A 22,682-nucleotide genomic window follows, 5' to 3' on the forward strand; every position below is an offset into this window, starting at 1 on the left:
ATTGAGAGGATACTCATCAACTGGGGAATAACTAAGTTGTGATATGTGAATGGAATGGAATACTATTGTTTTTAAAGAAATTATGGGAAAGAGGAATGCAGAAAATATGGAAAAGATTTACAAGAACCGATGCAGAAGGAAATGAAGAGAACATGTATGCAGCGACTGCAACCATGTGTCAAAATCAACTATGACAGACTTGGCTCTTTTTAGCAGCATAGAGCAGACTCTATCCAAATCCCATAGATTTTTGATAAAAAAAATGCCATCCAGGGGCAGCTAGGTGGTGATGTAGATAGAGCAATGGCCCTGAATTCAGAAGGACCTGAGTTCAAATCCAGCTTCAGACACTTAATATTTTTGAGTTGTGTGGTCCTGGGCAAGTCACTTAACCCCAATTCCCTCAGCAAGAAAAAAAAGAAAAGAAAATGCCATCCTAATCCAGAGAAAGAACTATGGAGACTGATTGTAGGCTGAAGCATACAGTTTTCACTCTTTCTCCTTTTTCTCACACTTTCCATGATACTTTCAAGGATGCCCTAACAACATGCAAGTTCCTGGCCCTTTTGATAAAAGGAAAAAGGATGTTCTTTTCTTTTTCTTTCTTTTTTTCTTCAGTAGTCTTATTTTTCTAAATATATGTAAAAGTCGTATTCAACATTCATTTCTGCACAATTCTGTGTTCCAATTTTTTCTCCTTCCCTCACCTCCCCCTCTCCAGGACAGCAACTAATCTGATGGAGTCTAAACACGTGCTGCTCTTTACAACAATCTATCACACTCAGTTAGGGGATTCTCACCCTCAACCAATGTTCTAGGCAGAATTTGAACCCATTACCTCTGCCTCTTTCCACTGACCAACATCAACTCCAGTGAGTTGGCTTTTCTCTGTTAAAAGGTATTTAATCTCAGTGGATAAGATATTTGGGGGAATTTGGGGATGAAATGTTGGGGATTTCTCCATACATACTTCTTCACTCTTGTCCACATTTGCATTGTTCTACAGAGTCCAGAGTCTCTGGTGTAGTGGATAGAACTCGACTTGAATTCAAAGCCAATCTTGGACTCTTATTAGCTGTGTGAGCAAGTCAGTAACTCTGTATTGTGTCAGTTTCCTCATCTGTAAAACGGAGATAATGATAGTAGCTGCCCTCCAGAGTTTTTCTAAAGATCACATGAGATAATTGTAAAACATTTGGCATGGAACATAGCACATTGGCTATCATTTTTTGTTCTGTTTAATACAACAACATTAAAAGTGTATCTTTTGAAGAATACTCCAACTTGTCTTATAGGTTTTTAGTGTCCTCCAAATACTCTTTAGCTGATATGTTAAAGGTGAAGAATCTTTGAAGGCAGGATTCTAGGCCAGATGTTGTAGCCACATCAAGAGGGAAGTCCTGAGACCTGAACTCTAGTTTTGGGACTGTGCTACATAGGAGCTAAATTAAGCAGTGAACCTTTTCTCCTCTTCAGAGACTGTGGTGGTACAGATTTGGGGGCATATGCCATCAAAGGTGTTTGGGAGAATGTTTATATGTTTATTCTGAAATATTGCTATGTAAAAGCTGATTAATAACTTAAGTGAAACTAGAGTTCCTCTTACAAACAGGGAAATGGCATTGTCGGAAAATGGAACCAAAGATAAAATCTGGACACCCTGACTTCTTAAGAGCACTGGAGAACCCTGAGAAAAGAGCAAAATATAATCCATTCGGCTTTCAGGTTGGGTAGAAGGTGGGGAAGGTAATAACTATTACATCTGAATCCAGTAATGCCATTTTTTAAGGAATATACCTGAGCAGTGCTGTTAAAACACAAAAAGCAGTTTAGTCAAAGCTGTTCACAGGCACAGTACCTGGAATTGTTGAAATAACAATGTCTGATAATTAAGGAATGGCTAAATAAACTGTGCTCAGTAGTAGATTGTGGGGGAAAGCACTAGCATGATTTCTTTAGCATAGAGATTTTGATGGGAGGTTGCTGTTACCAACCATTCCCAACCTTCCTCAAATCTTCACTGCCTCTTTCTTCCCCAAAACTTTTCACTAAGGCCTTTGCCTCCTATTTTCCTGAAAAAAAAAACTGAGACCATTCACAGAAGGTGTTTCTTTTCTGTCCTTCCTCATGTCAATCATCCCAATGTCTTGTGCCATTGTATTCTCTTTCATCTGTCTACATTATATGGGGGCCCTTCTCCTTCCCAAAGTCAACTCTCCTCCATGTACCAGTGTTTGTAGATTTCTCCTCTAAAATGTAATACTCTCTTGTTGGGGTTTTCTTGGGTCTCTGGAGGCAGCCTTAATTTCAATTCAGTAGTCACTACAAGTGCAGCCAGGAGTTAAAGTCCAAATCCTTTACTGTCTCTTTCCAAGTCTTGTCTCCTTTCCTGTGGCCCAGTTAGCTTTCTTAGAGACCTCCTGTAGTCTTGGTTCCCAGAGCTTGAGCTTCTGCTTGCCTTCTCTGGCTTCTAAATCTCCCTGACTGAATCCTGGCTGAGGCTCCTAGCTTATATGCCCCATACTGAGTATAAACCAATCATTATATCACTAGGAAATGATTATTTGTTGTAGATTAATTCATTGCTAAACTAGATTTAATCATTGTCCCCTCCATTCCACTTAGTATCTTGTTTTAAGTCCTGGCACATAACATCTCCTTGTAGGAGTAAATCAATCTTACTGAACTGGGCTAAATTAGATAACTATAGTCTCTATCAATTCCACTGACTTAGTATCTTGTAAGAATCCTTTGTTTCAAGTTCAGAGTTCTGGCCCATAACAAGTGTTCCCTTCCATCCCACCTTCTTCAGCAGACTTCATTTGAGGTTTACTTGGCAATGACTGGAGTGATTCGGCATTTCTTTTTCTAGCTCATTTTATTGATGAGGAACTGAAGCAAACAGACATAAATGACTTGCCCAGCATCATTTAGCTAGGAAACATCTGAGACCAGATTTGAACTTGGAAAGATGAGTCTTTCTGACTCCAGCCCTAGCACTCTATTCACTTCACCACCTAACTGCCCAGTTCATTCTACATTACCATTTTCCAGTCTCCCGTCTTCAAGTGAATATGTCATGGATATCTCAAAGTTAGTAATTCTAAAATGACTTTTTTTTTTGATAAATTTTCTTTTTCCTTAAAACTTCTTTATTTGGGGGGGGCACCATTGGATTTTTTGTGATGCAGGTTTGTAATCTTACTCATCCTCAACTCTCATTTCCTCATAACTTATCAGTTGCAATTTTTTTTTTTTTAAAGTTGGTTATCTGGGAGCCATCTCCTCTCTGTTAACATTGCTATCTCTCTCATTCAGGATCTCGTCATGTCTCAAGTTGGTTTTCACAACAATATGATATTTATACTCCTAGAATTATTTTACTTTCAAATTCATCTGATACACTAGACACCCTTCACACTTCTCCCCACAAATACTTCCAAAAGTAAAAACAATATACCAATTTAAGAATTATCACATGGCAGTGTTGTGATGTGGGGAAAAAATATATAACTTTTTGAGCTTTGGGAGAATGATTTTTCAACTATATTTGGGGAAAATTCCCAGGGAGAATCAGCTGTTACTAGGTATGACCAAGAAGCAAAGTCATATGCTGAGGACTTGGGGGGAACAGAATGTGAATGTATTAAACTCAAAGTCATTGGGAATCAAAATTCACTTCAAGGTGAAAATAATATCACATCTCAAGAAACTCAAAGAATCATACTATCAAAGATAATAAAATAATACAAGTTATGTTTTTTTTTTTTTCCGTTAAAAAGCATGTTCTAATGAAATCACTCAGTTTTCTCTTTGACAGAGAATTGCTGCTAATCATACTCCAAAAGGGCTAGGTATGGAGGATCATGTGATTGAAATTTATTAGGAAGAGATGGGGTCATTCAGCCATTTCCATAATCTTTTTTCCCCTTTTAATTTTTTAAAAATAGAGATTTTATAATGTAGTGTTTGACATTGAGTTTAAATTGTCACACAATTCTGGAAGTCTTACTTTCAGAGTTTCCTATTTTGAATTCTAGTGCTCCTTACACACTACCAGTTGTTTTCATTGTGCTGAATTCTTTTGATCAAGCTGTAGCTCTTTCTCCTTCTGAACCATCTTTTCTAAAATACATATATGTACATTCATGCCCCATTCACTAGGACTGTGCATTACAGGCTTGAAGGTGATTAAATCTGCTTGCATGAGGGAACAGTTGCTTTTCCCATTGACCATCAAGCTCTATATGTCATTGCTTTACTTCTGGACCACTCTCAGTGAGCAATGAAAGTACTTGGAGGGACTGCACTAGTAATAATGATCTGGCCATTTAAAACTCTTCACTAACTGCCTGAAGGTTACCTTTCCATGCTTATATCATGTTGCTCCCTTTCCAAAACTGGGGATAAGTAGCACTGAATCATTTACATTTTTCTGTTCCTCTTCATTTGTGAGTTTGGGGATGTCATGGAGAGAGTGGGACTACATAGGGCTTCATTTTGGGAGATTTGGGGCAGCATCAAGGTATTAGATGGACCCTGTGGGACTGGGTTTCATTGTCTGGAAAATGGTAGGAGATAGTATAGAAAAGAAGTAAAAATAAGAAAAGAAAAGCTCCATTCAAGTACTCATGGTCAGGGTCCGTATATACATTTGTATATGAGGATGAGTGTCTCACACACACACACACACACACACACACACACATATATTTGTATATATGGGGATGAGTGTGATTCATTCTGAAAAACACCCTTCTATGCATTGTGGTCTAATATTTTTTCTGGTTTCTTTGCTTTTGAAGTATTTTCTTACTTAAGGTCTATATTCCTAGGCTGAGAATCTGTCCACATTAGTATCCTGGTCTTCTTTTCATCCTTTGTTTTGAATGGCTGAAACTCTGATTTGAAGATGAACAAGAGCAGAGTCCAATGGCTTCTTCATTCCCCTGATGGTCATTTCTATTTTTCATTGCTTTTCCTGCCTATTTCATCTTCTTTATCTGCTTCTCTCTGTTGACACCCTTTTTTTCTCTTTGTACAATTAACTGAAGATAGGAAGTCAAACAATTCTGTCCACTCAGAGGTTTATTGAGTCTCCATCACAAAAAGACTAATCACTGGGAGGCTAAGTGAGAGGTCAGGCCCAGCTGGAGTGTCACCTTTGATGTCAATTCTGAAATGGAACTGACAGAAGAACAAGAGCTACTTATATACAGGGTGGAAAAGAAATCCATTATTGACATGTAGGCAGCGGAAAATTCAAGCTAATCTTTTTTTTTTTTTTTTGATGAGAGCTTATTTAAATGCCTTACTATCACATACCATGGAGTATAATATGCACATTAAACAGAGACAGAGTCACTTAACTCTGACAGCTTTGGTTGTGGTTGTATGTGGTTGTGGTTTCTTTCTTTCTTTCTTTCTTTCTTTCTTTCTTTCTTTCTTTCTTTCTTTCTTTCTTTCTTTCTTTCTTTCTTTCTTTCTTTCTTTCTTTCTTTCTTTCTTTCTTCCTTCCTTCCTTCCTTCCTTCCTTCCTTCCTTTCTTTCTTCCTTCCTTCCTTCCTTCCTTCCTTCCTTCCTTCCTTCCTTCCTTCCTTCCTTCCTCTCTCTCTCTCTCTCTCTCTCTCACTCTTTCTCTCTGTCTCTGTCTCTGTCTCTCTCTCTTTTTCTTATTGGGGTTAAGTGGCTTGCCCAGAGGAAGTGTTGAATATCTGAGATCAGATTTGAACTCAGGTTCTCCTGACTTCAGGGCTGGTGGCCTATCCACTAACCACTGCACCACCTAGCTGTCTCTATAACACATTTCTCTATTAAAACACCAAAATTCCTTATACAAATGAAATTTCAGGTCAATTAAAAATATATGCTACATATATACACATATATTGATGTCACTATATATGACATTCATTTTGTTAACATAGATTACATGTATATATGAATAAATACATAAAACATATATTTGCACATAAAATGACAACATACATATGTATATCACTCTACAAAATTCCCATATCTAAATGTATATAGACATATATATGTGTGTAGACATATATTTACACACATATATACACACAAATATATGTTTATGTGCATAGAGGGAAATTATATTTAAGTAACAATCAAAAACATTGGAGTCAAACTGTTAAATCCTTCAGATGTCAAAAAGAAAAGTTTACATTTCACCCTAGAGTTAATAGTGATGCCCTGGAGATTATTTAACAGGAGGCTGAAATGGTTCTACCTGTGATTTAAAAATTCTAAAAATCCATGAGATATGAAATTGGCTACTAGAGAATAATACAAAGCATGGATTTTTCTCCTAATTAATGATAATTCCATACTGAAGAAAGAACAATATTGCTAAATAGCAACTATGTTCTAGACCCATTATAGATTTCACTTGATACAACAATCCCAGAGGGAGAGGTGCTGTTATTATCCTCATTTTACAGGAAACTGAGGCAAATGGGGATTAAGTGACTTGTTTGGGATTCCACAACTGGTGAGTGTCCAAGATCAGATTTAAATTCAACTCTTCCTGACTCCAGATCCAGTGCTCTATCCACTATCCACCTAGTTTTTCACTTAGATTGGTCTGTTAATGTAATTATGAGTACTCTGTCAAGAGAAATTTAATTATGATATAAGATTACCATTGAACTGTTTCACTTTCCTTTTCCAGCAAGATGGATGACAGTCTTAGGACTAAGCTGTGAAAGTATCTCTTTTAAAATTCACGAAGGCCTTTACAAACAGCCAGCCTGAGCTGCTCTGTGACTACATCATTTAGATTGTGTCTCTATACAGAGACATGTTTTCAGAGACAAATACGAAAATCCAGGATTAAAAGCTGGAAGAGACGTCAGAGTTCTTCTAGAGTAACTTTTTCATTGCTGATGAAAGGAAATTCAGAGGGCTTTAATTACTGGTCCAAAGTCTCATGAGTGGCAACAGGAAAAACTGAACTTTCGGTTTGGGGAAACTGAACTGCAGATCAGACCTGTGGCAGAGCTGTGCAAGATGGTGTTCCTCTCTCTTAGGGAAATAGCTCTTATCCTCCTTTTCCAGCTCCCCTGGTTGTTCTTAGGTACCTGGGATATTGATGTTTAGTACTGCTTTCCTTGTTGGAGCTTGCTGGGAAGGATTTCTTTGCCTCTGTAGCTCTCTGACATTTTCCTTTTCTCTGTATCTTTGTCTCCTTTCCTGATGTAGTAGAATATTTAGATCAGAGGATATTGGGAAAAATCTGGTATATTCTTATTTCCAATTTAGATTCTAATCCTTCTTATTTCTAAGGACTCAGATAAGATTCCGAGTTCTATATCAGTAGAACCTCTAAATGACCCCGCCCTGCTTTTCCTCGTTGTATTATTATTTCATTCATTTTATATTCATGGATAATCTGAAAGGGGTGCCAGGTCTAGGATCAGTGAACCCTGATTTTTGCTTCTTAACCTTTCAATCCAGTTCAAAATGACCTAATGTCCCAGCCTCAATGGAGAAAACTTGTCACCACAGGAAAACTTGTTCCCTTCATATTTTTTTGTTGTGTGTTTTTTTTAAATACATTTCTGTGGCTGAGTTTTGTTCACAGCACTGTCATAATTGAATATGCTACCTCACCATATCTATGCATGGAGATACAATGTAAATGGGGGTTATGAAAGTAATAATAAGTCATGGCAAATTGAGTCATGTGGTCTAATAAGATAGAGTAACTTTGCAAAGTCTCTATCCTTGAAATTGGATCATTCATGGAAGTTTTTGGGCACAGGAGTTGTGATGTCTACTATGAAGAGATAGATAACTAATGAAATGAAGGAGTGAAATTCATCTAAAGCTTGAAATTTACTGATGAATGGACATAACCATCTGTGTCTATCCCATATACCTTGGTCCCATGTTCCTATAACTCCTTACAGATAGAGCACCTAAATAATTAAAGGTCAGGTAGAGTTAGACTTTGACTGTCTGGGCAACCAGGAGAATGTGGAACCTATATAGCTATCTATTAGGAAGATAAAACATTATCTCTGATTCTGTTCTCTCCTTTGTCTGCATGGTCTCAACAAGCATAAAATAATTTTTTTATCATGGAAACAATTCTGTAGTGGATAGAAAGTTGTACTTGGAGCAAAGAAGACATAAGTTTAAATCCAGCCTCAAACAATGGTTAAACAAGAAACAAATCTTGGGCAAATTGTTAACCTCTCCCACTCTTAGTTTCCTCTTCTACAAAATGGGCATAGTGATAGCACCTTCATTACAGTGGAATTGTTAGAATGAAATGAGATAGCATGTGTCAAGTGCTTTATACATTTTAACATCTATCAAAGATCAGGCTATTATTATGGGACTCTTTTATTGTTTTTTCTTCTCTCAGTTATTCTTTCGAAAGCTTTCCAGATGTACTGACTAGGTATGAATAGTATTGAATAGTATTTCTAATTTCGCAGCTGAGATTACTGTCATTAGGGTATTACTTTTACAGACTTATCTCTGGTTCAAGCATCAGATTTCAAAAATGAAATTTTATTTATCTATTTTTACTAATGTCTTTAGTTTTTATGTAACTTGCATTTACTAATATATCCCTTTACCTTTCAGCTCTAAACTATGAAAGATTCCCATATAGTAAAGATATATGTTGTTTTTTTTAAAGGAGAAAATAGCTACATCACAAAAACTTTGTTCAGTTGTGTCTGTCTGACTCTTTATGACCCCATTTGAAGTTTTTGTGGCAAAGATACTGGAATGGGTTTCCATTTCCTTCTCCAGATCATTCTACACATGAAGAAACTGAGGCAAATTGAGTCAGGTGACTTGCCCAGGGTTACATATCTAGTAGGTGTCTAAGACTAATTCTGAACTCAATTCTTCCTGATAAAAGAACTAATTTCAATCTGTGGTGCTAGTTAGTTATTTCTTCAAAAAACAGTTAACACATTATATCTAACATTTATGCAGCCTTTACAATTTTGTACAACCTCTTGACAACCTGGGGTAGAGGGTATTGCTATTATTATTCCCATTCACAGGTGAAGAAACTGAGATACCCAAAAAATTAAGTGGCTTTCCTCTGTTCAGCCAGCTGGTAAGTATATGATATAAAACTCAAACTCAGATTTTCTTGGTTTTAACTCTAACCCATTTCCCACTATGCCACTTGGCTATCCAAATAAATCTATTTGATAGAATACAAAATATTCCACACCATTGTCCCTCATCTCTGCAGTGAAGAGAGCTAAGTTTGCTTTACTGTTTTCTGGGTCAATATTCTGTCATATTATCAATATACATTAGGGCAATGTAAATACAGACCTTGACTGATTTTATTGAGTCTTCCCATTATGTTGCTGTCATCTATATGTATTGTTTTCTTAGAACTATTTAAGTCACTATACATCAGTTGATATAATTCTTTACATTTTCTCCTATTTTCATGTTTATTGTTTTTAATAACTAAAATTTCATTGCATTCATAAACTTCCATTTGCTTTACACTTTCCCAATCCTCAGATACATATTATGCTCCTTCCCCTACAGAGTTTTACCAGCCTAGGAAGGACTGCTGTGATTTCCTGAAAGACAGAAATGGAGTTTCTTCTGGATCAAAAGGTACAGACATTTTGGTTACTTTTATTAAAGCATTATTCTGAATACTTTCCAGAGAATTATTGGTCCATCCACTGCATATCATTTATTTTCTAAAACTGTAGCCAACATGATCTTTTCAAATATTTTGCAATCTTAATTTCTTTGGCATCAGATGAAACTGCCGAGTTATAATGATATGCAATTCTTTTATAATTACTGATTTTGAGCAATCTTTCATGAAACTGAAATTACAATTGCCAATTCTTTCAAGAATTGTTTGTTATTATGCTTTGACCACATATCCATTGAAAAATGGCTTTTAGCTCTATATATTTGTATTGGTTCTCTACATATTTTGGATAGAAGATCTTTACCAGAGATATTTCATCATTTCATAAAAGCTGCATTAATTTTGTTTGTGCAAAAGCTTTTCCAATTTTGTATAATATATTTCCTATTTATTATTTTGTGGTTTCCTCTATTTCTTATTTGGTAAAAGATCTTTAGTTAGCTAAATCACATTTGTGAAAGATGATCCCCATCTATTTTCTTCTAATTTTTAAATGTTAGAATATGCTACATGGTATAAAATGAAGACAGATATTTTTAACAGCTTCGTAGTACCTATTTCCATTTTTTTGGGAGGGGCAGATTTTGTTGAGTTCAGAGATAATTTTAATCTAGCAAAAAATGACCTTTTTTTTTTAAGTGCTTGACTTGCTTTGTATTTGTATTCAATTTCACATCTTTTAGTGAATTAACTAGCCTGTTTTGTCAACTGTTCAGGCAATTTTTTTCCTTTGAACAAAACAAATGACAAATCAATTTAGCAGAGAGAAATTCATAGCATGTTGTTGATATACATTCCATTGTTAAATTATTTATATGAAATAAAAAGGAAACAGGACTTAGCTATCTACAATTTAATTTGCAAAGACAGCATTTGCATATCAAATTGAATGACATGACTTCTCAGAAACAAGAAGTGGTTTACAAAGCTGATTTTCATAACAAAATAAATAAACAAATAAATAAAGATAGAGCTTTTTTTGGTACACAATTCAATTGGACAAGTGATGCCACCTGAATAGTTAGCTCTCCCATGATTTCTTAATCATACCCATAATCCTTAATTCAAAACTTTCCTTACAAGTAGTACCTTTTATAATTGAAAAGCCTTTGAGGAAGAGGGACATGTGGTCAATAGTTAGCAGTCACTCCCCCTCCCCCCCATCTTCTTTAGAAGCTTCCATTATTCAACTTCCCTTTTAGCTCAAGAAAAAGAGGGTTCTTCTCCATGGAGGCTGGAAAGAACTAAGCCTTTGGCTAGATTTTCTCTAATTATCAGAAAGGGAAACAGCTTCTGGTCAATGCCCCTTTCTCTCTGAAAGGGAAACCTAGCCTTTTTAAAAGAGTAATCCTATGATAATTTTATTATCTCTTTCTTTAAATAATCTGCTATTAAATGACAAAGCCTTCTCAAATCTATAGATAACTTAGATTGAAGAGATTATCTATGGTAGTCTGGTTTAGCTATTAGGGTTAGCTTTTCCTAAAGAAGGGAATTTAATCCTATAATCAAACTAAGAATAAATTAATTAATTTTAATTGATTTCCTTTTGACCATCCTAAGCCTGAATTTTTATGCTCATGGATGATATTTTGTTTGGCCAGGGACTTTAAGACTACTGTTTTTTTTTTTTAATCCCCTTTGTCTTGATCTGCTTTCTTCTTCTCCATTTTTATTAAATGATAACAGGTTTTGAGCTCCCCACCAAGTAGGTATCTCTTAGCATGGGTTAGATGGTTATCTTTCAGGATACTATGGAAAATATATTTGCGGTATATTTTAAAGGTGCTTCCTACTCTAAAGTGTTATTGTTCTTATTATCATGGCTCTGTAATCTAAAAAGAAGATTAGACTATCTCGTGTCTAAAGTATTTTCCATATTGAAAAAAAATTTGATTTAGGCTTTTCCCACATCTTGTTCCCATCCTGGCTTCTCTCTGACTCTTTCTTCTTTCTTCAGGAGAGTTCACTGTATTGGAACCACAACAGCCAATCAAAGCCTTGGTGGGTGAAGAAGTTACATTCCACTGTGGCCTCTGTCCTCAGAAGAATGCTGGAAATATGGAGGTGATGTGGTTCCACGAGAAGCCCTCAAATGTAATTCATCGCTATAAAGATAGGCAGGATCAAAAGTATTCCCAACTTCCAAAATATACAGGGAGAACCAAATTCCTTCGAGAGAGCATTTCCAGAGGGAATGTGGCCCTGAGGTTGCACAACATCCATCTATCTGATGAGGGGAAGTATTTTTGCCAATTTACAAGTTGCATTTATTCTGATAAAACAGAATTTCAAGTCTATGTGGCAGATGAGTCTGTGGCAGGTGTTCTGGCCTTCCTGTGGAGGCAACAACTATTGGGAAATTTATTTCTGGGGAACACAAGCAGCTCTATCCTTCTAAAGGGACAAAAACAGGAGTATCCAATGTTAAAGACAACTCAAAAGGGAAAGGGGTAATTCTGAGATGAAGATTAGTATTCCAGAAAACAATGTTTCATTCCAATCAGACAATGTTTCACTCCAGTTAGACAATGTTTCACTCCAGTTAGACTGACAATGTTTCACTCCAGTTAGACAATTTTTCACTCCAGTTAGACAATGTTTCACTCCAGTTAGACAGACAATGTTTCACTCCAGTTAGACAATGTTTCACTCCAGTTAGACAATGTTTTACTCCAGTTAGACAATGTTTCACTCCAGTTAGACAGACAATGTTTCACTCCAGTTAAACAATGTTTCACTCCAGTTAGACAATGTTTTACTCCAGTTAGACAATGTTTCACTCCAGTTAGACAGACAATGTTTCACTCCAGTTAAACAATGTTTCACTCCAGTTAGACAGTCAATGTTTCACTCCAGTTAGACAATGTTTCACTTCAGTTAGACAGACAATGTTTCACTCCAGTTAGACAATGTTTCACTCCAGTTAGACAGTCAATGTTTCACTCCAGTTAGACAGTCAATGTTTCACTCCAGTTAGACAGACAATGTTTCATTCCAGTTAGACAGACAATGTTTCACTCCAGTTAGAGACAATTAGCTCAGCTAAAGAAATGGAATAGACTCCAACTCAGGTATTTAAGTTAAATTCACTGTGCTAATGTTTTTGGAAAGTCAACTGTGAGCAAGTGAGAGAGTGGGTGAGAATAATGGTCAAATCATAGTGACTTTTCAGCAGTTTTTGAAATGATATTTGGACTGATGTGTTAAAATGATGGCTAGTTATGCCCATGGTTTCTATTAATCAATTCAAAGATCTTTTGAAGAAAAAAAACTTAACTATCCCTGACCTCAAGTAGCTTATATTTGCAACAATTATATTGGTAAGAAACATAATTTATATACAAAGTAAAAACAGTAATTTCAAAGGGAGAGAAATGACATGTTTAGAGCTCTGTGTTAGAATGTGAATTTTGCAAGCTGTGCACAGGATAAATTGAATTGGGAAGAGATTAGAAGAGAGATTAATGGGGGGACAAAATGTGATAAGAGCTTGAACTAGGGTAGTAGCCATGGGAATATGAAAAAGTGAATGAATACAAGAGATGTCATGAAAGTTGGATGTGGGTGAATTATAAAAGGGAGGAATAGAGAATGATATAGAGATTGAGGTTCCAAACTTAGTTGACTAAAAGAAATGATGCTCTTTGCAAAAAGAGAGAAGTTAGCAGTAAAGATGTGTTTGCAAGAAAAAACTGATTTCTGATTTGGACATGTTAAGCTTGACATCCCTAAGGGACATCAAGAGGGAAGTATCTGGGTGATGTGGGACAAATGTTCAGGAAAGAGACAAGGACTGGCAATGTATATATGAAAGTCCTCTGAATGAAGTGACAAATTAATTTATGGTCATTGGTGCCATACTATGGAAAAGAGAGAGTGTAGAGAGAGAAGACCCATCCTATAGTAGAAAATACTGAAAAGGAAATTGAGGAGAGGAGGAATATCACAAAGATCTAGGTATCAAAATTGTACTTTGGAAGACAGGATGGTCAACAGCATAAAAAAGCATAGAGACCAAGAAGGATGAGGACTGAGAAAAAGCCTTGCATTGACCAATAAGAATTCCTAAGAGGGGAGGCTAAGTAGTGCAGTGGATAGAGCACCAGCCCTGAAATTGGGAAGACCTGAGTTTAAATCTGGTCTCATACATTTAACACTTCCTAGCTGTGTGACCCTGGGGAAGTCACTTAACGCCAAGTGCATCAGCAAAAAAAAAAAAAAAAAAAAAAAAAATCATAAGAAACAATAAAGAAAGTAGCTTCAGTTAAATGTGGAGGATGAGAGTCACATTACAAGATATTAAAAGTCAGTGAGGAAGTGGAGATATCAAGTGCATATGTCCTAGATGCATGGATGCACATGAGAGGAAAGAGTGATCTTTTGAAGGAACAGACCTATTGAAGTGACATAATGAAGACCATAATTTCCTTCCATTTCAATGAGGAGAATGCAGATTCAATTTGCAAAATGTTTTTACTGGAGCATGGGAAAAAGGTGCAGTATGGTATCCTTACTCATTCCTTTGTATATACTATCAGGCAACTTCAAATTTCAGGAAATTTCAGACAGTTTGAAAATGGAGATGAAAGTGTGTGGTTCAGAAAGCATTTAATAAAAAACAAAAAACAAAACAAAACAAAACAAAAAAAAAAAAAACAGAAGAGATCTCTAGAAGCAAAGCAAAGTTTATTACACATTCTTGTGAGAATCGGGTGTCCCACCCATGGAGCAGACAATCGAAGGGAATTGGCATTATAGGGGGGGCAGGGTCAACACTTTTAATCCCTAACGCAAATACCCCCTCCCACCACTGACCCTCATCCTTATTGGCTGAGGATCTTACATTCTAAACACAGGAACTATCCAAGAAATTTAACTTGACCAGTAAGTACATAGTTGCCCATATTTGACCTAAACAGAAAGACACTGATGTCATAGGAGGATAACAAGGGGACTTAAGTATGCCCTTAGGAGGATAGCAGGGAGGGGACTTAAGTATGCCCTTGACTTAATGCTTAAAGTCCTTCAGGCCTACTCCAACTTTGAAATAGATGAAGCCTTACTCGATTTTCACAACTGTCTTGAAAGATCTCACCTCATCTCCTTCAAAAGTATTAGAGATTGTCAAGTTAGGACTTTCGAGACATCTTGTTATTGGCATAGAGTCATGATACTTGAAAATTCCATCTATACATAGTAATATAATATGTAAAGAAACTTAGATACAGATAGTCATGTTTTTACTCACTGTCTATTCATTTTAGTGCATATGCTCAGAAATGTGCACAGATATACATGTGGATTTGTGTATAATCATAGGATGTCCAAGATTTTGGAAGGGAACTCCACATATATACATATGAAATATATACACATATATGTATATATTTCAACTCTACTTGCATAAGAATCTTCTCTATAATATCCCTGATATATGATCATCTATTCTTCTCTTAAATAAAATAAAGATTTTTGTCTTCAGGAAAAGAGATCCCACAGCCAACTGAGGTAGACTGCTTAATTTCTGGACAGCTTACATTGTCATAAAATTTTTTGAAAATTTACTTCTATATAATTCTACCATTGAGTCAAAGTATTCAGTCCTTCCATTGTATGAAAGCACTGATAATGATCCCCTGATATCTTTACTTTGATTTCTTAAAATCATTTTCCTTTTATTATCCTGGAAAGTCTTTAATATACCCTAATTTGTTGAAATTCTTCCTGAAATTCACCAAATAGACTGTGCCTTTGCACTGATCATCCTTCGTTTTTAAAATGTATTCTCTCTTCAGTTCTCTTTCAGGAATCACTTTTCTCTCTTTCAGAGCTCTCTTTTCTGTCTTCCAGTACCATCTTCTGAGTGGTGAGCTCCTTTCCAGATGGCATAGTACTTAGCTTCGTGCTAGTTGGGCTGGCTATATTGCTCGAATGCCAAATGTATGCTTGTGAAAAAAATTATTCTATGAAGAACTCGCAGGGCACGCACTCACAAGGTAGTCAGAAAAAACAATTCAAGGATACTCTCAGGGGCTTTCTTCAGAACTTTAGAATTGATTACATGACATGAGAGATCCTGGCACAGGATCTCCTAAGCATGGTGGGCCCTCATCAGGGAAGATAGTGTTCTCTATGAGCAAAGCAGAATTGAATTAGCTTAGGGGCAGCCAGGTGGCACAGTGGATAGAGCATCAGCCCTGAAGAAAGGAGGACCTGAGTTCAAATCTGGCCTCAGACACTTGCCACTTCCTAGCTACGTGACCTTGGGCAAGTCAGTTATCCCCAATTGCCTCAGGAAAAAAAAAAGAATTGAATTAGCTTAGAAAAAATGCAATATATGCAAAGTCCATCCCAAATGTTCATAGGGATGATTAAGTGTCTGACCTGTGGCAGAGCAAACCAAGCTCATATTGATTTGATCAGTGACAGATGAACACCCTGTAACTCCACTCTAGCATCGTGATGTCATATTGGTCCTCTTCGAAAACAAGGGAAAACAACCGGCCAATTGGTTAGCTTGCTTATTCATCATTCATAAATTTGTTTATTCATTTGCCCAGCCATTCACTTAATCATTCCTTCATTTATTTATTGTGAGTGTGTCTATTGTCTCCTCTAATAACATGTAAGGTCCTTAAGAGCGAGAATTGTCTCATTTTTTCAGTATATTTATTTTTACCAGTGCCTACCAGAGTAGCTGGCATATGGTAGGCATTTAATAAATGTTTGTACATTGATTGGCTCAATGTCTCACTGTTGAATCATATCAGGTTTTCATTTCATAAGTTCCCTGGTCTTTCTAATATTTTATGGCCAATCAGGCCTTCCCTCTGTTGTGTTTGTGCAACTGATTTTTGGAATCCCAGTAAGACTTTTATGGTTAATTATTTCATCTTAGATGTCACTATTCTTACAAGCTGTGATCAGTTTACAGCTCAATACTGTTATAAAATATTGACTATCTTTTTCATTTGTTTCTCATGCCCCTCCATCTTCCTGAAACTTCTTTGTCTACATTTTAATTATCTGTGTATATTTTTTTCTTCTTTCAGTTCCTCCACCTCTCTGCCAATGTGTGTATGTTCCTTGAGGACAGGGACTTATATAATTTTGGTTTTGGACCCCCCACAACCTTGGACAATATCTGAAAAATAGCAGGCACTTAATACTTTCCAATTTAAACTGAAAATGTATGCCATAGATGACTTTAACTAAAGTAGAGATGTGTGCATTTTTATTATCCTATATTTTTCCATTTGCAACAGTAGCAAATTGTACAAAGAACAATAAAAGAATTAAAAATCATTTTTTATGCATGGAAATGTTCGCAAATTTATTTTGTTTCTCCCTCCTAGGAATGGGCTCAGACCCTAACATACACATCAATGTAAAGGGAATCAATATTTGGCTGATGTGCACTTCTACATGCTGGTATCCAAAGCCTGAAGTGCAGTGGAGAAACTCTCATGGGAAGCCCTTGACACCAGCCTCAGAGAGTGTGAAGCAGGAGGACAATGGGCTGTTCTTTGTAAAAAGCTCAATCATGGTGTTGGCCAATTCAGAAGAAAACTTCTCTTCTGTCATTAGGAACCCCTTCTCAACCAACAGAAGGAAGTAAAAGTTTTTTTTAGCAGGTCAGTTCCCTCCCTAAATACCAGAACTAGCTTTCTGCATTTATAGAGCAGACTATAGCACTTAAAAAAAGGGAAAACCAAATGTCTCCCAATGTTTTATATAGTCTTGTGTCATAATGTTTGACATTTCACTATCAGGAAATGTAGGATCTTAACGATAGACGAGACTCCAGAAATTCACAATTTATAGTGTCAAAATCTGGATTCAAGTATATCTTCAAAATACAAATCCAATTTTCTTTCCAATATATCCAAGTGTTCTTTCCTTTGAGTTCCTATGAATTATAATTTTTATTATTATTAATAATCTCCATGTGGCTAGGTGTGGACTTTCTAATGAGCTAAAAAATATGAGAATAGGGATCTTAATATTTTTAATAGAACTCAAGAATGACCAGAGTTGAGTCTGAGCAATCAATAATGACTGAGTAAAAGATGAAGAATGGTTCAGGTCCCAGGCCCTGTGGTTGCAGCTAAGCTGAGCCTCTTAACCTTGTGCTGGAATTTTAATCTTATTTCCTCTTTTGGTTTTGTTTCAGACTTGCAAACTGCCCAGAAATACAGAGGTAAACTGAAGAGACTATAAGCAGAATCAGAGGGGAGCACAAAATGTCTTTGAACTAGGTCTGAGATTATCTTGCCCTGCAAGCTCCATTTAATTCAACAGTGTTGGATGACAGAGAAGAATCTAATACCTTCCAAATACTCATTGAAAGAAGCTTAATAATAGCCTAGACTAGGAAAATGAGAGTTGCACTATACATTGCGTACATCTGAAGTATTACTGATTTTAGTTTTGGGTGCCATACATTAGGAAAGACATTTATAAGTTGAGACTCCAGGGAAGGGAAATTGGGATGGTTAAGGGCCTTAAATTGATGCCAAGTGAGAACCACTTTAAGAACCTGTGAATATTTAAGCTAGACATGTTGGGGAAGCTTGGTGGTACACTGAATAGCATATTGGACATGGAATCAAGAGGATCTAAGTTCAAATCCAGCATAGACACTGGTAATATGATGTTGGCCAAGTCATTTAGCTTTAGTTTACCTTATTTTTCTCGACTGTATGGAGATCATAATGGGGATTCCCTGCCTTTCAAGGTTTTTGTGAGGATGAAATGAGATAATAATTATAAAGCCCACATAAGGAGGCTTCCAAATAGCAGGTGCTATATAAAATCCTAGCTGTAATTTTTTATATAAATGAACATATTTAAGGTGTTCAAATATTTGAAAAACTGCCATGTGAAATAGGGATTATGATTATTCTGCTTGGACTCAGAAAGCAGATAAAAAAATGGACCAAATAAGTAAGAGATAAAGAAAAACTTGACAATTGGAGATAGTTATAAGGGAAAAGGATGGTCTGAAGTGAAGACAAACTGGTGGAGGGAAGATAGTGTTGATGTTAGGGTCAAGGGTATGAATAGGGCTACAATTCTCCCTCTCTCATTTAACCAGCTTTTGTGAAAGTCAAACTCTCCGGGCCTTGATTGCCTCAACTATAAAAAGTATGTGTGTGGGGGCTGGGGAACAAGTTGGCTTCCTTCTAACTAAACTAACTAAACAGGTCCCTTCTAACTAAAATCCATGTCCTACTAATTCTTAAATTGAGGTGTTTGTTTCATCCTCTGTTTTTGTAACCTCGGAGCTTAGCAAAGTGACTTGTGTATAGTAGGGGATTAATAAATTGCTTTTAACTTGATTTAATCCAGAACTATAGTATAGCATTTAATTCATATTTTTTAATTGACCAACAACTTACTGAACATTTTTATTTGGATTAGTTCTCCTTCAGTTGCACATTGGGCTGAAAGGCCTCAAGTTCTTCTAACTGAGATTTTGTGATTCTGTGAAAAATAGTTCATATTTATAGAGAATTATAAGGTTGTCAAAAGATGTTAGAAGACAGATGTTAGAAATGGAAGATTTGAATGTGAAAATAAAATCAACAATGCTCCAGTGATCTCAAAAGGTTTTATTGTCAGGGCCTGTGTCTATATCAGCAAATAAGAAGGAGTGTGGTCCATTCTGAAGAGCATCCTTTTAGATACTATAGTTTAATATTCTTTCTCTGGTTTCTTTGCTTCTGAAGATTTTTCTTGCTTAAGGTCTAGATTCCTAGGCTGAGAATCTTTCTGTCTGTCCACATTAGCATCCTGGACTTCTTTTCATCCTCTGGTTTTGAGTGGCTGAAATTCTGATTTGAAGTGGGCAAGAGCAGCATCTGATGCCTTCTTCATCCCACTGATGGTCATGTCTTTTTGTTGTTGTTGTTGTTGTTGTTGTTTTTGGTTTAGATTTTCCTGCCTATTTCACCTTGTTCATCTGCTTCTTTCTCTTGACACCACTTTCTCTCTCTGTGAAGTTAACTAAAGTTAGGCCTTCAAACAGTCCTGGCTACTCAGAAGAGTTTCCTGAGTCTGTCTCATAGAAAGACCCATCACTGGGGTGGCCAAGCGAGAGTGTCAATTTTGATGTCTTTCCTGAAATGGAGATGGCAAAAGAGCAAGAGCTGCTTATATATGGACACATTGACATAGTGATACTCTATGTAGGCTCAGCAGGGGCAGCAGATGACTAGCTAATGAAATAATTTTTTTTTTGATGAGAGCTTTTTAAAATGCCTTACTATCTCACACACGACGGAGTATAACAGAAGGACATCAAAAGGGGCAGAGCCATTTAACTCTGACAACAGCTTCATGAGTTTGAAGTTCTGATTGGACACATTTCCTCCTAATCCTTGATGTGGAGAATTTGGGCCAAAGGGTCACTGTGGAAGTGTTGGGGGGTTGATTACCTGTACAGTATTTCTAATTTCCATTAACTGATTTCTCCTGGTGAGTATAACACATTTCTCCCTCAAAACCCCATAGTTTCTTATACAAATGAAATTTCAGGTCAAGTGAACAAATGTAATATGCATTACAAGTATCTCTACCCTTTATATAAATATTTGCACAAACACACAAAATACATATAATGTACACATAGAATGAAAAATATAGATCTATGTGTTTGAATACATATGCATAAACATCTGCATCTAAATTTATATAGACATATGTGTGTAGACATATGGACACATGTTTATGCACATATATATATATATACTATACACACACAAATACTGATGATGAGTACAGAGGTGAATCACATTTAAAATAATACTCAAAGACATTGGAGCTAAGGAGTTCAGGACGTTAGATATCTGAATGAAGAGTTTACATTTCACCCTAGAGATCCCCTAAAAGTTGGGGCAGGCTGCTGATGTGGTTTAACATGAGCTTTCAGAATTCTGAAAATCCATGATACATGAAATTGGCTAAGGAGAAAATGTACAGCATGGATTTTTCTCCTGACAAAAAACGATTCCAAACTGGGGAAGGAATGAGAATGAATATTATTAAATATTTACTATCTAGTACATTATAAATATTATTTCATTCACAAATATCATTCATTTATAAATGTTATTTCATTTGATATTCACAAAAACCCCACGAGTTGGGTGTTATTATTGTCCTCATTTTACATTTGAGGAAGGTGAGGCAAACAGGGAATAAGTGACTTGTTCAAGGTCACACAACTGATGTGTCTAAAATCAGATTCACATTCAACTCTTCCTGACTCTGGATCTTGTGTTCTATCCACTATCCACCTTGCTTTCCACTTAGACCAGTCTGTTAATGTAATTATGGGTACTCTGTTAAAAGTGGCTCAATTATCACGTAAGGTTATACTTGAACTTTTGCACTTTCCTTTGCCAGCAAGTCAGAAAAGACTTTCAGGAAAGAGGATTTCCAAACCATGACAGTAGCTCTTTTGGAAGACACAATGGCCTTTCCAAACCAGATAGCCTGGACAGCCATGTAACCTCATCATTTAGGTTGTGTCTCTAAAAGGAGACATGTATTCAGCAGCCTCAGACATTTACTAGGAATGTGATCTTGGGCAAGTCACTTGATCCTTTTTGCTTTAGTTATTTATAGAATGGACTGCAAAAAATGTCAACCCACTCCATATCTTTGCCAAGAAAACCCCACATGTGTCAGGAAGAATAGCACAAGAATAAAATGACTGAACATCAGGAACAACAATGTTCCAGTCACTGTCATAAGCACTGGGGCTATAAAAATAAAGAAAAAAATAACTGTCCTCAGGGTTATGTTCTAACAGGAGAGAGTAGTCACCAAAAATGAGGGGAGTTGTCAATATCTGAGGTTGTTTTCAATATCTGAAAAGTCAAAAGTTGACAGGGTAAAAGTTAATCAGAGTGAGTCTGTTCCCAAAATGGAGGCTCCAGGAACAATTTACTTGAAGAAGGGTCTGGTGTGGCAGAGGAATATTCCTATGTTGGGTGAACCCAGATAATATAATCTCTTCCAGGGAGAGATGGGAGCTGAGTATGGTGACAAAGTCCAGATCAGGAACAGAGCTGCCACTTGATTTGGATACAACAATAATCAATTTGTTTAATGGGCTTTCAAGTATGCCAAGTGCTGTCTTGACAGCATCAGGTAGAATATTTTATAACTGAGGATTGAAGTGGGTGACTTCTAAAATAATATCAGTTGATCCCTAAAATTGGCTAAGTAGGAAAAACACAGCATGGATTTTCTATTGAGAAAAGATAACTTGCTGAACTTTTATAACTCTGTTTGAGGGACAAAGGTCCCAAGGTACACAGTCCACAAGTTTTCAGCTTTCATTTTCCACTAAAAATTGGCAGATGCCATGGTCAAGAGAGCCTGGGCAATTTGGTGGTCTTATCAAGATAGCCAGGTCTCTGAAGAGGAGGATTCTCTTTTAGTCAAGACCAAGAGAACCATTGACTTTCAGCTGCATTTAAAGAAACCTCAGAATTTATTGAATCCATTTTCAATCAAATGAAGAAAATAAATCAGAGAAATTAAATAACATGTCGATAGTCACAGCTACAGTGACTCTGATGGGATGATATTGAGATGGAATGCCTCTTTCTTCAAGATTTGTTCTTTGTCCTCTTGGTCCTGCTCCCCTGGCCAGTCTCAGGTAAGTGGGAGATGTTGCCGAATTTATAGCCACCTGGCAACTACAATTTACCTCATCTCTCTTTCTCTTATCCCGTCATACCTCTTCCAGCTTCATTGTAGGCACACCGCCTCTGAAAATCAATAGACTAACTTTGCTTGCATGTCCTTAATTAGAAAAACTCTTGTTGTTGTAGCCCTTAAGTTGTCTTCCTAAGGTCAGTGTTCCCCTTCTCTAACAGTTAAAGTTCTTTCAGATCACTCCATACTCTCTTGTACCCGAGATTTATGCCATACAGGCACAACACCATAAACACAGGACAGATCTTAGGAGTAATATTTCTGGCAGTAATCT

The 22,682-nt window shown here is 36.5% G+C and overlaps 1 protein-coding gene across 11 annotated transcripts in view; it reads left to right on the top strand.

Moving 5' to 3' along the window:
- The first annotated feature begins 22,033 nt into the window (after positions 1-22,033).
- The window catches only part of LOC111721515 (butyrophilin subfamily 3 member A3-like), a 62,675-nt gene continuing 62,026 nt past the window's right edge, over positions 22,034-22,682 (top strand). For all 11 annotated transcript variants that reach the window (XM_031941290.1, XM_031941291.1, XM_031941284.1 and 8 more), the window contains exon 1: positions 22,034-22,349. In XM_031941290.1, coding sequence (XP_031797150.1) covers positions 22,283-22,349 — 67 coding nt within the window. In that variant the 5' untranslated portion in view covers positions 22,034-22,282. The remainder of the gene's footprint in view (positions 22,350-22,682) is intronic.

This window comes from Sarcophilus harrisii, chromosome 6, assembly GCF_902635505.1.
Source record: "Sarcophilus harrisii chromosome 6, mSarHar1.11, whole genome shotgun sequence".
Taxonomy (NCBI): domain Eukaryota; kingdom Metazoa; phylum Chordata; class Mammalia; order Dasyuromorphia; family Dasyuridae; genus Sarcophilus; species Sarcophilus harrisii.